The sequence below is a fragment of the Phacochoerus africanus genome, chromosome 2 (assembly GCF_016906955.1).
Source record: "Phacochoerus africanus isolate WHEZ1 chromosome 2, ROS_Pafr_v1, whole genome shotgun sequence".
Lineage (NCBI taxonomy): Eukaryota > Metazoa > Chordata > Mammalia > Artiodactyla > Suidae > Phacochoerus > Phacochoerus africanus.
The window spans coordinates 118,595,003-118,613,459 of NC_062545.1; the positions used below are offsets into that span (position 1 = coordinate 118,595,003).

The 18,457-nt window shown below is 38.5% G+C and overlaps 1 protein-coding gene across 1 annotated transcript; it reads left to right on the forward strand.

Annotated features, from left to right (window-relative positions):
• Positions 1 to 331: 331 nt before the first annotated feature.
• RSL24D1 (ribosomal L24 domain containing 1) lies at positions 332 to 17,418 on the forward strand. The gene is made up of 6 exons (XM_047766307.1): positions 332 to 535; positions 6,479 to 6,592; positions 8,866 to 8,938; positions 12,034 to 12,097; positions 14,432 to 14,517; positions 15,742 to 17,418. The coding sequence occupies exons 1-6, from the start codon at positions 455 to 457 to the stop codon at positions 15,813 to 15,815; spliced, it is 492 nt and encodes a 163-aa protein (XP_047622263.1). The 5' UTR covers positions 332 to 454; the 3' UTR covers positions 15,816 to 17,418.
• Positions 17,419 to 18,457: the final 1,039 nt, after the last annotated feature.

Genomic DNA, 18,457 nt, shown 5'->3' on the forward strand with positions numbered 1-18,457 from the left:
AAGGCAAGTCCGCTTGGGACCGGAATAAGGGCCGGGGCTCGCGCCGGCCGTGGAGAAAGGGATTCCTAGACAAGTGTGGAGAGCCATCTGGCGAAAGCACGAACCGGAGACAAAATTACATGAGTAAAAGGTGACATTATACGACCCGGTAAGTCCAAAAACTAAACACTAAACGAGCCAGTTCAGATGTCTGCACAGAATTACGCCACACCTTCCCAGAGAGGTCAGCCGCTCAGACTCTGTCTTATGCGACTGCGCCAAAAGGCAGCGCTTTTGCGGGCGCAGCCGCGAGGAGGCGCAGTCACATTCGGATCACTTTCCGGGGGCCGGCAAGAGCGAAGGACCATTGCCACTTCCGGGTGGAGACCTGAAAAGGGAGTCACTTCCTGTGACGGGGCTACGTCACTTCCTCCAACCCCGGCGTTTGCCGGGTGGGTTCCCACGCGCGTTCAGCATGAGGATTGAGAAGTGTTATTTCTGTTCCGGGCCTATCTACCCAGGCCATGGCATGATGTTCGTCCGTAACGATTGCAAGGTGAGGCGGCCAGGAGCCTCACGCGCCGCACTGCGCTCTCGCGGGCCTGAGGCGGCGCCCTCTCGGCTTGGGGTTTCTCTGCGCTTGTGGGCTTTGGCCCGGGGTATCCGCGCGTGAGGGTGGTTTCGCTAGGGCCTCAGACCTTGATCTCCCACTTGGGGAGTTTCTTGTCTGCGTCCCGACCACAGCTGGTTACTAGGCCGTCCTTGAATGAAGCTGGCCGCGATGAGGCTCAGGAGCGATCCCAGCAAGCCCCGACTGGGAAGCCGGCGGTCTTTTTGCCCACTCTTGTACAGGGGCCAAGTTCTTAACTTTGTTGAAAGCATGCCCTGTCAAGCGTCATTGTCGAGGCCCCTTTATATGTAAATAAATAAGACCCGGGGTCGGCCATAGGGTCTTATGATAGAAATGTTGCATATGGCTTAATAGTAATGTGTTATGAAGCTACTGGAGGTGAGTTGGGGAGTAGTTGTATGTGAAAAGGTATAGAAAGGAGGTGACATTTATCCTAAATCTTGAATTTTGCTTAAGAACGTGAAAAGAAGGCATTCTAGGTGGGAGGAAAACGGACAGTTTGATCAAGGGTACAGAGTGCAGCAGTTACGTCTCTGTTTAAGCCGGTGACGGATTGCAGGTGGTGATAGAGGCTAGGGATAGGGCTTTAAATACAAATATAAATCTATAAAAAAGGTACCTGTGTAAACATAAAATATAAACATATAGACGTTCCTTGACTTTCGATGGGGTTGCTTCTCAGTACCCATTTTATGTTGCAAACGTGAAAACCTAACCTACTGAATATCATGTTTAACCTGGCCTTCCTTAAACGTGCTCAGAACACATACGATAGCCTACAGTAGGGCAAAATCATCTAACACAAAACCTGTTTTATAATAAAATGTTGAATATCTCATGTAACTTATTAAATACTGTACTGAAATTGAAAAACAGAATGATTGTGTGTATTCACCCTCGTAGTCTTGTGGCCGACTGGGAGCTTTGACTAGCTGTTGGGCATCTGGAGAGAGGTGTACTGGGTTTTGCTAGTGGGGAAAGATCAAAATTTGAAGTCTGGTTTCCACTGAATGTGTATGGCGTTTGTACCATGGGAAAGATGAACCCTTGTTAAGTTGAGGCCTGTTTGTATAAGGCTACATTGTGAAAGACTTCGGGAGTGATACCCTACTGCCTTTTCTTAACAGAATGAGTCTCATTCCTCTGTTTCTTAAATTTGATTCTGAATCACTGGAGAGTTGTAGAATGTTGATTTCTACCATAACTATTGAATTGGAATCTTTGTGGGGAGGGGAAGAGGATCTAGGAATCTGTATTTAATGAGAAGATTTTGAAATGCTAAAGAATTACACTTCCTGCTTCATCACCTTGTATCTATTCTTTTTTCTTTTTTGTCTTTTTTAGGGCTGCACCCATGTACCTATGCATATGGAAGTTCCTAGGCTACTAGGGTCTAATTGGCGCTACAGCTGCTGGCTTATGCCACAGCAACAGCAGTGTGGGATCCGAGCCCGTCTGCCACGTACACCATAGCTAATGGCAGTGCAGGCTCCTTAACCCACTGAGTGAGGCCAGGGATCAAACCTGAATCTTCATGGATACTAGTCCCGTTTATTACCACTGAGCCATGAATGACAGGAACTACACCTTGTATCTATTCTTTTTTTTTTTTTTTAAGGGCCGCACCTACAGCTCATGTAGGTTCCCAGGCTAGGGGTCAAATCGGAGCTGTAGCTGCCTGCCTACACCACAGCCACAGCAATGCCAGCCTCATCTGCAACTGACACCACAGCTCATAGCAATGCCGGATCCCCAACCCACTGAGCAAGGCCAGGGGTTGAACCCACAACCTCATGGTTCCTAGTCGGATTTGTTTCCGCTGCACCATTACAGGAACTCCGACCTTGTATCTATTCTTGATGGAAGATATTGACCTTACTAAATTAGGAACAAGTTTTCTTGTAAAAGTGAGTGACCAAAGCTATGTTTGGGAACTGAGAAAAACAAGTAGACTTTGAAATCCTGGTCTTAGGAACAGGACAAAGAATTTATAGACATGAATTAAGTGATTGCCAGGTTGGGGTCTAATTCAAGTGAGCTTTATGGCTTTGTAAAAGATCTGGTCATCATGATTTTATTATTTTTGTCTATCAGTGTTCATCATTTGGGTATTGGAATTAGAAAAAATTGTGGAAACTGTCCAGAGTTGGATTGCTCTGGCAGATACATTGGAAGTTCAAGCTGATGAGGAAGTCTTTATTGCTAGAAAGGACAGTGTTAAATTAGCTAGCTTGTTCTAGGGAAGACTAGTGGATCCAGAAAAGAGTTGATTGGGGGGAATAAGAAGTAGAGGCCCTGAAGCACTAATGAAGTACATCATTTTTCTTTTTTTCACCCCTCTCTGTTTTTGCTGCCCTGCAGCATATGGAGTTCCTGGGCCAGGGATCAGATTTAAGCTGCAGCTGTGACACAAGCCTCGGCTTGTGGCAGTGCTGGATCCTTAACCCACTGTGCCAGGCCAGGGATCGAACTTGCATCCCAGTGCTCCCAGGACACCACCGAGGGAAGTCCATTTTTTTTTTCCTTTGTTGATGATTCCCAAATTTTTATCACCTTAGTTCCAGGTCCTGTTTTCCACTTGACAGGGAAATCCTGTTTGTATCTGACTGAGCTTACTGGAAGAGAGTTCCTTATTACCTCAAATCTTTTTGCTCTCTAGGTGAATACTGTCCTGTACCTAGACTGTTTTGTTAGAAACATGAGAGTCATCTTTGAATCTTTTACCTTTTGTACAAGTTATTAAGTCCTATTCAATTTGCCTTTGCAAAGGATAATGGTATCTTTACTTTCTGCCCTCCTTCCTTGGTTCCAGATTAGGTACTTGTCATTTGTATAACCTCCTATCTAGTCTTTCTGCATTTATGTTTTTAGCTTTTTTTTTTCTTTTTTCTTTTTAGGGCCACACCCGAGGCATATGCAAGTTCCTAGGCTGGGGGTGAGTCAGAGCTGCAGCTGCAGGCCTATGACACAGTGACAACAGATCCTTAACACATTGGGTGAGACCAGTGATTGAACCCGAATCCTTGTGGATACTAGTTGGATTCTTAACCTGCTGAGTCACAGTGGGAACTCCAATGCTTTTAGCTTTTGTGACTATGTTTCATAGAAACCTCCCCTCTAATGCTTCTCAGGTACTTAAGAGTAGAAGTAGGGTATTAATGCCCGTGTTTTCATAGTTTTTTAAAAAAGGAAAACTATATACTCTTAATGTGTGCGCAATAAGTGTTTGTTGAATTAGTGGTATAAGAAAGTGTTACAGAACTTTGAAGCTCAGATGGATTGTTTATTTGCATATTGTTAATGCTAAAATATTAGTTAAAAAGGATAATTTGAGACAGTGAAGCTTCGTCTCACATATATCCCACCTTCTACCCCACAGTAGGTATATCCACTTCTTTATTGTGTTTCCTTATTTCTTTATCCATGATTATCATGTGTAGCTTTATCCCATTGTTTATATCCTAGTCTGATCTTAACTTTTCTTGTTTGCAAAGTAAGACTCTATCACATTGCTAGACTAAGCTTTTCAAGGTAAGGTGTCATGTTTAATTATACTTGTATTTCTAACACCTAGCACAACATAAGCTGCTGCTTATTTGCGGATTGAATCTCTTTCTCATCTTGGTGACTCTAGTCTCTTCAGATAAGTCATTGTGCTTTTCAGATGACATCTATTAGGTATGGAGTTCAAGTAGACTTCCCTGTAACTTCCTGTTGGCTCTCTGGGACTGAGGAGACCAGGACAAGTTCAAACCTATCATTAGATGTCTCAGAAATGGGAATTTGTCTAGGAGTTATTTAGCAGGCATTAAACATAGGAGGCTTTTACTTAAAAACATAGTGGTACTTTGGGCTGAATATACTCAAAAGCAGCTTCACTAATAATGATTTTATAGTGAGTTACTCCAGGAGACTCCAGTAGTTCTTATATTTTCTAGTTGCTTTTAAATTAATTCAGGGATGTAGACATGCTTTTGTTTAAGTTTTCCAGGAGAGGACTTTTATAGGATGAATGGGCCTAAATCAGATTAATCTAGTATTGACCATTTCTAAGATCTAGTATTGACCATTTCTAAGTGTGTCCTAGTATGTTTAGTGACCTGTTTCAAAGTCCCCATAGAACAAGGTGTATATAAAATGAAAAGTATTTTGGGAGTTCCCGTCGTGGCTCAGTCGTTAAGGAATCCAACTAGGAACCATGAGGTTATGGGTTCGATCCCTGGCTTTGCTAAGTGGGTTAAGAGTCTGGCGGTGCCGAGAGCTTTGGTGTAGGTCACAGATGAGGCTCGGATCTAGTGTTGCTGTGGCTCTGGCATAGGCAGCAACAGCTCCAATTAGACCCCTAGCCTGGGAACCTCCATATGCTGTGGGTGCTGCCCTAGAAAAGGCAAAAAGACGGGGAAAAAAAAAAGTATTTTTGTTTGTGAAATATATAGGCTTTCTTAGCTTGAAATGTTTTTGCCTCATTTTGGCCTTTTTAAAATGGGCTATGATGATTCAACTTAATTTTCTTTCTTGCTTTTTTTTTTTTTTTTTTTTTCTTTTTAGGGCTTTACCTGTGGCATATGGAAGTTCCCTGGCTAGGGGTGGAATCAGAGCTGTAGCTGCCATCCTTAGTAACACAGGATCCTCAACCCACTGAGTGAGGCCAGGGATTGAACCCACATCCTCATGGATACTAGTGGGCCTCGTTACGGCTGAGCCACAATGGAAGCTTCCTCAACTTAATTTTCTTTGTCAAAATCCACAAACTCAATTACTTTTTTTCCTCAGATTTCCCCTAGTAATAAACACAAATTGGAATGTATTCTAAGACATTACAAAGTAACAAAATAATGCAACTTACACATCCTGATAAACCATTCCAGGAGCACATCAAATCATCATTAAAGGATCACATCTTTTGGTATGAAAGTGAAGAATTGAAGCAGGGAAGAATCTTGCTAATAGATCTCTGAATAAATACTTTAGAAAACAAATCTGTAACCAGTTTTAATTTTTTTTATTGAGATTATTTTGTACAAGGATGGAAAGGCTCAAAGGAGATTTCAGAATGGTTGTTTGAAACTTTTATTGCTCCATTGAGATAGAAAATGAATCTTGAGAGTTTTTCTGAATCAGGAAGCAATTTAAATAAATGACTTTCCTTAAAACTATTCCCTTTATTCAAGATCATTGTAAGATTTTACTGTTACTCTATAAAAATAGTAGTTTTTAACCATGTTTTTAGGGCCCTCAGCCTTTAGTTATGATGTTTGATAGTCAAAAAATAGTTCCAGGAGTTTTCTTGTGCAGTGAGTTAAGTATCCAGTGTTGTCACTTCAGCGGCTCAGGTTGCTGCTGTGATGCAGATCCCATCCCTGGCCTGGGAACTTTCTCAGGCCTTGAGCACGCCCCCTCCCAACCAAAAAAAGTTCACTTTCTATTTTATGTGATATGTTTCACACATTTCTGAATGGTGTTTTAAGTAGAAACATTTGTGAATGCGAACCATTTTATTTCTCAGAGTTCATAGTATATTTTGTCTGATAGGGTAATAGCTCATGATGTACAGATTTTTAATACTGACTTTTCTTTTTTTTTTTTCCTTTTGCCATTTCTTGGGCTGCTCCCTTGGCATATGGAGGTTCCCAGGCTAGGGGTCCAATCGGAGCTGTAGCTGCCAGCCTACGCCAGAGCCACAGCAACACGGCATCCGAGCCGCGTCTGCAACCTACACCACAGCTCACGGCAACGCCGGATCGTTAACCCACTGAGCAAGGGCAGGGATCGAACCTGCAACCTCATGGTTCCTAGTCAGATTTGTTAACCACTGCACCACGACAGGAACTCCTGACTTTTCACTATTTTAACTTACTTTTCTTACAGGTGTTCAGATTCTGTAAATCCAAATGTCATAAAAACTTCAAGAAGAAGCGCAATCCTCGCAAGGTCAGATGGACTAAAGCGTTCAGGAAAGCAGCTGGTAAAGAGCTCACGGTGGTGCGTACAGTTGACTCTCAGTATTGTGTTTACAGTTTTTCACATTTTAATTGGGGGGTGTGATTAAGTTACTAAAGCAAGGCTTCCTGTAGAATGATTAATGAGTGGTATTTGTATTTAGCTATAGTAATAACCTCCTTCTCACGTGATCCCGGAAGCCATAAATCTGTAGAGTTCTGAAAAGGAAAAAAATTTCTAATCCAGTTTGTATCAAAGAAGTATTTTTAGCTCTTCCAACAAAGGGGGGGGAGGTGCTATTTAAATGGATTGAGTTAAGGTTGTAATTGTCACTTAAGGGTTTGAAAGGTTAAGAGATTAAAGGAGTTTTGAATAGCTGTGAGGGCTTGGATGAGATTTGTTGTGGACTCTTCACTTTCTTGATTTCCTTAGCAGGACTTTCTGAGAGCTTAGAGCTCAGTTAATAGTGTTGACGTAAGGAGGACTAGTGAAGTCAGAGGTGAGGGAGTTTCATGGACTGAGACTCCATCGTCATTTTGCTGTATTGAATTGATATGAAGACCTGGTGAGGCTTGTCCACATTCTACCCTTGTAAAAGGAGGAGGTGAAATCTGCTGCAATGGCTGCCTTTGAGGGGAAGATTCTTTTTTTTTGGTCTTTTTGCTTTTTCTAGGGCTGCTTCCTGTGGGATATGGAGGTTCCCAGGCTAGGGGGTCCAATCGGAGCTGTAGCCACTGGCATATACCACAGCCACAGCAACGTGGGATCCGAGCTGTGTCTGTGACCTATACCACAGCTCACAGCAACGCCACATCCTTAACCCGCCGAGCGAGGCCAGGGATTGAATCTGCAACCTCATGGTTCCTAGTCAGATTCGTTAACTACTGAGCCACTACGGGAACTCCTGAGGAAAGAAGATCTTTAGACTGTCCCCTCCCTCCATTCTTCTTCTTTCCCCAAACCCATGACTTTTCCACCTCTCTACTTTTTTTTTTTTTTTGTCTTTTTGCTATTTCTTGGGCCGCTCCTGTGGCATATGGAGGTTCCCAGGCTAGGGGTCTAATCGGAGCTATAGCCACCAGCCTACACCAGAGCCACAGCAACACGGGATCCGAGCCACATCTGCAACCTACACCACAGCTCATGGCAACGCTGGATCCTTAACCCACTGAGCAAGGGCAAGGACCGAACCCGCAACCTCATGGTTCCTAGTCGGATTCGTTAACCACTGTGCCACGACAGGAACTCCTCCACCTCTCTACTTCTTAAAGGCAGTATCAAAGCACTTGCCATGAAGCCCTTTCCTGGCTTTCTTAACACAAGAGATTTTTCAATGAATGTAAAGAATATTTTTTGACAAGGTATAAGGCCAAACATAATTATTGTCACAAAAAACAACTTTCAGTATTACTGAGTAGATATGTAGCGTCTTAAATACAGGTGGCAAGTGTATGAGTGAAGAAAGGATGCCAGATCATAGTCATTTGCTGGTGACCAGTTACCTTGTCACAGCTGAGGTTACTATGATCTGAACAGAGGTGTGTGTATGTAAATGAAATAGCCAGATACAGAGTTTGTGCTTGTCCATATGCCAGAGTCTAATAAATTTGAAAACCACAAAATAGTTCTAGTTTTTCCAAAATCGTTTGCACATTTTGAGGTAAATGGGATCGTTAACTGTCAAAATACCAACTATATTTGGAGGAGACTTAAAAGAATTTCAGAGCGAATCTTATGTCATGCAGAGTAGCAACACATTTATTTGAAAACGTGTGGTTTCATTTTATGCTGTAACATAAAGGTCTATAAGTTTTGAAATGTAAAAATATACTAGGTATTTTGGTTGAACTGTATTGTATGAAATTCTCAATGTTTGACTCTTTTTGATCTATGGGAAATGGCAATTTCATGTGGTTCAAAGTTTTCTGGCTGTGAGTCTCATCTAGGAATGGGAAATTTGGGAAGGTTTTTAGTGTGTCTTAATCTCCATGATTGTTATATACCCTCTGATGTGGGGAGGGATGTCCCCCCTTTTGAAAATCTCTCATATATAGATAGATGTTTTCAGTAGGGCTGTTTTGTACATCATGGGTTTTTTTTTTTTGTTATTAGAGTATAATTTAATTGCTTTACAATGTTCTGCCATAATTGTGTTTAAGGGAGAAAAAGTATGAAAATTTGAATTCTCCAGTAGTACTCTGGGGCAAATCAAGTCCATGGCTTGAATCACTTGGAACTTTTGTGAAAAGAGAAAAAGTTTTAAGAAATGCTTCCTGTTTACCTTTTCTAAAACCATATTTTTTTTTACCTTACAGGATAATTCATTTGAATTTGAAAAACGTAGAAATGAACCTGTCAAATACCAGCGAGAGCTATGGAATAAAACTAGTAAGTCACAAGGGAATACTGGACTTTTTAGGAAACATTGATTTATGATATTATCATAGCTTTAATATTAATTGGTTGTTTAAATATTAAATTTCTTAGAGTTCCTGTCGTGGCTCAGCAGAAACAATTCTGACTAGTATCCATTACGATGCAGGTTCGATCCTTGGCCTCGCTTAGTGGGTTAAGGATCTGGCATTGCTGTGAGCTGGGGTGTAGGTTGCAGATGTGGCTCAGATCTGATGTTGCTTTGGCTATAGTGTAGGCTGGCAGCTACAGCTCTGATTCAACCCCTAGCCTGGAAACCTCCATATGCCAAGGGTACAGCCCTACAAAAAGACAAGAAAAAATTAAATTTCTTCTTCTTATCAGTTAGCTTTTATTCTTTTATCCTCATTTTAATGGTTCTGTTGTATTGTGTTTTTTTACTATAAGGTACCCCAAATCCTTTTCAGAATTGGCTGATGTATTCATTATAAAATAACGGTTATTAAATCTGATATTATTTGAAGTGCCTACAGAGAGATGTAAAAACATTCAAATATCTGAAAAAAAAAATAAAGATGTAGGATATTTTTGGGGGTGAGTGTGATATAGTTAAAATATACAGAAAACCTTACACACTTTATTAGTTTAGGTAGTTTGGTTTAGGGATGCACATATACTGTTTATACCTTATAAAATTCAATGTTTCTGTAAAGTTAAAAAGTATAGCTTGTACGGTGATAGTAATCTACTTTCTAAGAGAACTTCTGAGTGCTCGATTTTGGTAGAAATGAAGCTGTAGGCTACTGAAATTAAAAGCAGTAATATCTAGTTCTTTATCTATCTACCTACCTACCTATCCACCTACCTACCTAGTTACTTTTTTTAAGTAGGCAGGGCTTTAATGAAGAAAAATCTCATATGTAGTAAAACTTAGTTCCTTAAGCTAGCTTGTAGATTTCACTACATCTGCCTGTATGTTTGAGGCCCTTGGCTCTGCCTTTTCTTCTAGCCCCATTCCTACTTATGCAGCTTTTAGCCATTTCTAGTCTTGGGTGTGAAGGTGATACAGTTTGTTAAGTAAAAGTCCCTAAGGCTTAGAATTCCACAAACTTTATCAGTCTCTATAATGGATCAGAGGCAGGGTGTCCTTTTCAACACCTTTTCATCAGTTACTTTCAGTTATTTCCAATCCAAGGGTCTTTGTAGTGGTATCTGACACCCTATGAAGCTTCTTTATCTTCCTGAACTGTGTGGAGAAATCAGAGTCCAGATCTGGAATTGCCTTGTTGCCTATTCCACATAGCCCTAAATATCCTGCCCTTTAGCATGCTCATTTTTTTTTCTCTTTTTAAAATAAGGTCTTTCTGTTTTGTATTTAGAGAAAGAGTTAATTTCTGATAGCAGTTGATTTTATTTGGTTTATTTAGTATGGAAATAACGCTGATTCAAAATCAAGTATTTCTAAACAGATTAATACCTTCATAGGATTCATTTTTTAAATAATTGAGATATAATTGACATATGCCATACTTGTTTCAAGTTCACAACACTGTGATGTGATGTTTGTTTATATTTCAAAATGATCACAATAAGTCTCATTAACATCCATCACCATACATAGCTGTAAATTTTTCATAGAATTATTAAATTGATTCCCAAAGGCGCTCTTGACATTATTGGAAGGCCCTACAGCATTTCTGAACCTCACTGAATTTTATTTCATTTCGGCCTTTGTTTTCTTTTTTTGTTATTGCTTGAAAATAGTAGCACCAGATCATTTTTATATATTTTATAACTACTTTTATTTGGTGGATATTCATCTTGATGTTGAAATTGAGATATATATCTTATTTTAGTTGTATGTAGATAGTCATTTACTAAGACCTTCTGTGCAGGTATCATGTTATTTAATTTGCTCCTGAGAAATACTGTGCACTCACTTAGGTGTCATCTCCTTTACCAGTAACCACTGACTCCAGCATACAAAGATGAACAGGGCATGCACACCCAGACATCTTGGTGCATTTCACTGAGTACTTCTATTTGATTGATTCTGTTAGACAGTAATTGATTCTGGTATTATAATAGAGTCTCATTCATTTGCCCCACTCAGATCCACTGACTCTGCTTAAAGAAGCTGGATTGGCAGTTTTGATAGCCAGTATGGTGGCCATGAGCCACAACTACTGAACACTTAAAATGTGGCTAATCTGAATAGAGATGAGCTGTAAATGTAAAATACATGCTGGATTTTGTACACTTAGTGTGAAAACCAGCATAAAAATATCTCAGTAATTTTTATATGTTGAAGTGGTAATATTTTAGACACGTTGGGTTTAAAAAAATGTATCATTAAATTTATTTTTGAACTCTTTTTTAAATGTGGCTACTAGAAAATTTAAAATTACATATGTGGTTATCTTATATTAGACAGGGCTGATATAGATTCTGTAGTTGGATGTAACTCCCTTAGAGCCAAGGCTGTTGTACACATTTTTCAAAACAGTTGGATTTTAGTGGTTAAGAACGTGTGAACTGGTTGGTTCATTTTACCGTCATTCATCATGTATAGATCATATCCCAGGCCCTTGAGGAAAAGCGGCCTTTATGACCAGAAACATGCAGTCTTTGTGGAGGTGACAAGCTAAGAATGGGAATAGTTGTCATTAGTCCACTTTCTCTGTGGAATAAAATTTGAAAAGTGTTGGACTGGTTTAAAGTACAAAGAAATGTCTAGATACTTACAACGGAGCATGACAATGGGAGAAAAAATTATGTGTAACTGGGTCCCCATACTGTACAGTGGGGAAAAAAAAAGTGTGTTGGGGGAAATAAAAAAATAAAGTATTAGGAAAATTTAGTAGCAGTAAAGGCTTTGGCAAAATAAAAATTAGACAAATGATACTTGTGAAAGAGTTAACAGTGGTCAGCCAAGGTATATATCATCTTTAGTTATTTTAGTAGGACTTTTTTTTGCAATGGGTTTTCTGCTTAATTTAATCTACTTCTAAATCAGAATAAGGAATAAAGTGATTGTTAAAGTTCCTGTTGATTATAATCATTTTGTATTCAAGTACACAGATTTGTTAACATTTATCATTTTTTTGTAGTTGATGCAATGAAGAGAGTTGAAGAGATCAAACAGAAACGTCAAGCTAAATTTATAATGAACAGGTATGAATTTTTAAAAAATATGTTTTCACAAAACTTTTAGGCTTTTCAAAAACTAGCAAGATAGTGTAAAGACCTTAGATATATTCGTTAGCATTTTGCCAAATTTACTTTAACTCTGTGTATAGTAATGCCTTTCCTCCTAAGTATATTTCAGTGTATACCCTAAAAGTAACATGCCCTTTTTCTGTGTGGGCTTTTTAAATTGAGGTATAATTGACACATTGTATTAGTTTTAGGTGTACAACATAAGAATGTATATTCTTACATTATATGTACAACATATAACCATAGTATAGTTATCTAAACAGAAAATATAACACTGATAAAATACTACTGTTTAATCTATAAACTTTATTAGATTTTACTAGTTGTTCCAATAATGTACTTCATAGGAGCAGAAAATCCTGGATCATGATTACATTTAGTAGTCATATCTCTTTAAGCTCCTTTAACCCAGACATTTTCTCACCTTTTTCTTAAATGACATTGACATTTTTGAAGGGTACAGTTATTTTAGAGAATGTTTCTCAGTTTGTGTTTGATGTTTTCCTCATGATTAGATTCAGCTTAGGTACCTCTGGTCACACCATCATAGAAATATATCCTTTTCATGTAGCCTATCAGGAGGTACAAGTTATCTCTTACTGGTGATGCTAACTTTCCATTGCTTGGTTAAGGTGGTGTCTGCCAGTTTTCTCCACTGTAGAGTTACAGTGGTGGTGTAGAGTTAAGGTGGTGTCTGCCAGTTTTCCCCTTTTTAATCAATACTTATCTTAGGGGAGACACATTGAGATACTGCAAAGAGCCTGTTACTCCTGAAACTGGTACCTACTTGTTTTATCATTCATTAGAATGCTGCCTGAATCTGTTACTATTGTGATTGTTGCCAAATGGTGATTTTTTTCTGATTTCATCATTTTTTCTACATTTACTCCTTGGCTTTTTTATGTAACAGCATTTTTCTTTCCTCCTAGCTCCAGTCCAGTATTTATTTGTTTATTCATATCATGTCTCTGTATTTATTCTTTTTTTTTGTCTTTTGTCCTTTTAGGGCTGCACCTGCGGCATGTGGAGGTTCCCAGGTTAGGGGTCTAATTGGAGCTGTTGCTGCCTACGCCACAGCAACCAATGCCAGATACAAGCTGCATCTGCGACCTACACCACAGCTCACGACAATGCCTGATTCTTAACCCACTGAGCAAGGCCAGGGATCGAATCCGCAACCTCATGGTTCCTAGTCAGACTCATTTCTGCTGCGCCATGACGGGAACTCCCCATTTATTGATTCTTAATGAGTTCAGTGGGTTGTAAGTCTTTGTCATTATTTATTTTGATGTTCTAAATACCCTGAGTTGGCCAGTGGGAATTCCCTCAGGCAGGTTCTGTCATTTTGATAGTTCTTCATTATTCTTTGCACTCTATTGCTTTATGGCTAACAAGATGTTCTAGTGTTATCTTGCACTTTCCCTGCCCCAGCTTGGAATTTGCTGTTTCTTTAGAAGGGGCATCAGTTTTGATCTAGTCACTGTAATAGATCTGTTATAGAAAAACCATATGTCAGCAGCTTTCTGGCTTTTAAAAAAAAATTTTTTTTTGTCTTTTTGCCTTTTCTAGGACCGCTCCTGCAGCATATGGAAGTTCCCAGGCTAGGGGTCTAATCGGAGCTGTAGCCGCCGGTCTACACCAGAGCCACAGCAATGCCAGATCCGAGCCGTGTCTGTGACCTATACCACAGCTCACGGCAACACTGGGTCCTTAACCCACTGAATGAGGCCAGGGATCGAACCCACAACCTCATGGTTCCTAGTCGGATTTGTTAACCACTGAGCCATGACGAGAACTCCTAAAAAATTTTTTTTTAAAGCATTGTAATAACAGGCCCAAATGCTTGAAAAGTAGTTAATTAGCTTTTTCTGTTGAATGTCTTACGTGTTTTGTGCTCTTGCAATTACTGAATGATTTACAAAATTAGGTAACACGAAGACTTGATCTTTCTCTTCAAATAGAGAACACAGACACTTTAACAATTAACAATTTGTACTATGTATGTAATCTGAGACTTGTTAATTCTTTGTTTCAATCACAGTCCTCATTCACTGAGCAAATATATAATCAGCCCCCAGTTTATTCTTGACTAGGCAGTAGGAGTACAATGAATGAACAAGTTGGGAGTGTAGAAATCATATTTAATCTAATTAGGAACAAGAAAAGAATTGTTTTCCCCCATTCCTCATCAGTGGTGCTAACTTAGTAACATTTTTATGTACTATGAGTTAATGTCTTTTAAAGAGGTTTTAATAACTGAAATTTTGGGCTTGATGTGTTTTATCCTAGGTTGAAGAAAAATAAAGAACTTCAGAAAGTTCAGGATATTAAAGAAGTCAAGCAAAACATCCATCTTATCCGGGCCCCTCTTGCAGGTAAGTATTGCATTACACAGGAGTTCTCTACCTTCAGTAGAGAAATGAAAAATCTAGATTGTTGTGGTCCATGTAACTGAGTATCAGCCAACTTTTTTTTCATGTAAACATTCTCCTTCATTTTTGATATGACTTGGTTATTTATAAAAATAATTTACTCAGTGGGTTTTTCCCAGTTCCAGTCAATTTATTGCATATAGTATTTCTTTTCTCCCTTCATAAAATCCTAGTTTCCTTAAAATCTCTTTGTTAATAAAAATTATTTCAGTAATAATTTAATAGGTGATTTTTGCCTCATACTTGTTTTGATTAAAGGACAGTGTTTTATATTAGTAGTTCTCCAACTTCACTTTGCTGGGAATTGCTTGGGAAACTTAGTGTATAAACACAGAGGTCCAGGCTTCTTGAGGGTGGGCCTCTGTTCTTTGGCAGCTCTCTTGGTGCTTCTGCTATGCAGTTTGAGAACTACAGTTTTGTATTAAAACCTCTCCTTGTGCTTATGTAACTTCCAGGTAGGCTCTCATTTGGGCAGTTGCTTGTGTGCCTCATTTCTTTTGTGAAGTGCTAGAAAACCAATCTTTTACTCTGCTGGCACCCAAGTACAATCTGTTATATAATTTACTTACTTATGCAGATTACTTAAATGGAGAGAAATTTTGGTGAGATTTATCTATACTTAAACCTTAGTAAAGTCAATTCTCTAACCACATGTTGAGTAGATTTATGCAAAAGTCCTGGCTAGGTTGTTTTTGCACTAAATTTTTAAAAAACAGACAAAAATCCTGAGGCATTTGTTTCACATATAGATTGTATGGACTGACACTCAAAAAAACAATAGGAAAGAATCGTTGTTATTTAAGTTTTTAGGTAACCCTCTGTGAGGTAGATAGTACAATCTTAAGAGTTATGGCCATGGTTCACATCCCAGATCTTTGTCTTAATCAGACTTAGTAGCCCAGTGACTAGTGTCACTGATTTCATCTGTCTCTATGCCTCAGTTTTCTCATTTTTAAAATGTAGGTTGTCATGAGGGTAAATGAGCAAATATATAGAGAATGTTTGGCAAAGCATAAAACTTGTGTAAGTTTAGTTACTATTCTTAAATTATTTAGTAAAATTTAATGTTACCTTAAACATATCCAAGATTCTTTATAAAGTGTTGATGTGACTTCTGCAAGATCACCCTGAATTGAGAGAGTTTAATTTCTTTTTCTGTTTTTAAAGGGAAAGGAAAGCAGCTGGAAGACAAAATGGTACAGCAATTACAACAGGATGTGGACATGGAAGATGTTTCTTAAAACCCTTACTGTCTGTAACCATTTCTCTAAGTGCATTTGAAAAGCTCCTTTGGAAACTTAGAACTTCTAAATTATTGATTTATTTTTTACAGTCAAATGAAAGGGGATTAAAGTACTTCTCTTCTACATTGCTGTCTGCAGAACACCAGATATTATGGATGCTAGATCGCATCTCAGCATTAAACCTTCCCTGAGAGAGACATCTTTTATAAATCATCAAAGTTCTGTTTGTAAATACCAAAGTGAATTGTGGATATAAAATGGTCATGTCATTGGTTAATGACTAGGCAGCATTTATGTAATAACTAAAGACATTCATGGCTAGTGATATATAAAAATTTTCTTTGCAGTAAAATATTCTCTTTATTGATGTTCTAGAAGAGATACAGCAAGGAACTAACAATCTGTATGATACTTAGCCTCAAGTATTTTCTTTTGATTTCAGTTTTTCCAGTTTTGGTTTATTAGATTCTTAGAAGAACATAATGATCTAATATTTTGAAGCCTAATTATGTTGGACTGTTTTGACCTGGTTTAACTGTTATGACAGGCATTTGTTAAGGGTGAGAATTGAATAATCTGTTCTCAAAATGTCACTATAATTTCCACTTTGGAGGATGCTCAATTCTAACTTGAGATTTCTGGCAGAATAAACCTTATTTTTTCAGCTTTGCAGTAATGGAGAAGCAGAGGAATCTTTTACCTACTAAAATTTCTTGTGTGGTTTTCTTTTAAAAAAATTCTTAATTGTTTTTGGGAAATTGGACATTTGGGTAGGTTAGTAATTTTTTGTTTGCACATAAAATCATTTTTAATGTGCATGCCTATGTATTTAAAAATACAAAACAAAAGGTATGAAGTATTGATTACTTGGAAGAAAATTACTTTGCTCACATACTCTTGAAGTAGGAGATAATTTTTAAAGAATAATGTGTACTTCAGAGTTCCTGTTGTGGTGCAGCAGAAATGAATCCAACTAGGAACCACAAGGTTTCGGGTTCGATCCCTGGCCTTGCTCAGCGGGTTAAGGATCTGGTGTTGCCATGATCTGTGGTGTAGGTCGCAGATGCGGCTTGGATGTGGCGTGGCTATGGCGTAGGCCAGCAGCTGTAGCTCCAGTTCAACCCTAAGCCTGGGAACCTCCATATGCCGTGGGTGCAGCCCTAAAAAAAAAAAAAAAGAATAATGTGTATTTTATACTTACTTTTGCATTATGCGTAAGTATGTTAAGAGTTTTAGGTAACTCAGTTTTTTGTTTTTTGGGGTTTTTTAAGGACAGAATTTAGAATAAATTACAAATTGTTAGGGTTATGTAAGTATATAGTAATGGCTAAATTTTTATTTCTGTGTTAGATAGTAAAAAAGTAGACCATCAGTGGACCAAGTGTTAGAAGACCTGAATTCCAGCCTTGTGTTCTTACATATGGCTCATTTGTAAACAATATTATTGAGGCAACAATTAGAAGAAATGTGTGCAAAGACATTTGTAAAATTACTTGAAGTTTTCATTCTACTATATTCATGTTTGTCTTAAAATAAGCATGTTTGTCAAATACTATTAGCAAATAAATTTCCTACTGTGCTAGTTAGGGAGCAACTTGGCTATTGCTTTGAGATCATTAATTTGGGGAAATGGGGCTGCAACAAAGAGCTGGCATTGCGCTCTGGTTTAACATCCAGATATTCTCTTAGGTGTCGGGATTTCATAGTATTGTAAGACACCAGATCTCATTGTAAAGTTCTGGGATGTGATGCCATGGTTTTATCTACCCATAGCTTTTTAAACTTGGTTGGATCACTGAGGGTGAGTTGTCCATTTCAAGTTTGCCTGAGAGTGGTGTGGTACAATGGTTTTAGGCCACTATTATTTCAGCTTGTCTGGTTGAGACCTCTGCTGGACAGTTAGTGTAACACAAAATCAAAATTGCCTAGTCACTCACTGCACAGAATATATTCCTCTAATTGTTTAAGAGCATTATGGAAAATCATAGAATTTTAAAAAAACAGGTTTATCCTTAAAAACCTTGTAAGATTGCAGCATAAAATTCTCCCATTTAAAAAAAAATTCTTAAAAATAGAAACTCTAGGGAGATGTTTACTCTCTTGAAGAGAATTTGAGAAGGACTGGCCTATTATCTCATGAAGTAGACAGCATTATTCTGATTTTATAAATGGAAAAATCTTAGCTGTAGGTAGTTTACCCTTTATTGCTTGGAACAGAGATGGAGGCAGCGGGGATTTGTGTCCTTACCAGTCTGTCTCCAGTGTTGCACTGCATATATTTAGAAGGGATTTCTCTAGAACCTCTCAGATCCAGTCTTCACAAGTCCAGGAGATTGCCGAAATTCTCACCTGGCTATGGTTTCTTCATCTGAAAAAAAAAAAAAAAATGGAGATGTTAATATGACCAACCTCAGGGTTTTTATGAAGCTCTAACTAGCTAATACATGTAAAATACCATTTCAAAGCCACCACTCTAGTAAGCCAGTGTTAAAATGTTAGCTATTAGGATTAGCCGTATAACCACACAGAACTCACTAACAGCGAAGGGTTCGGAGAAAGTCAGAGGCTCTTAAGGTTTGGGGCTAGCTGTGCTAAATTGAGTGCAGTGTACTTAGTCTACAAAGGGGTAGGTATGGTTT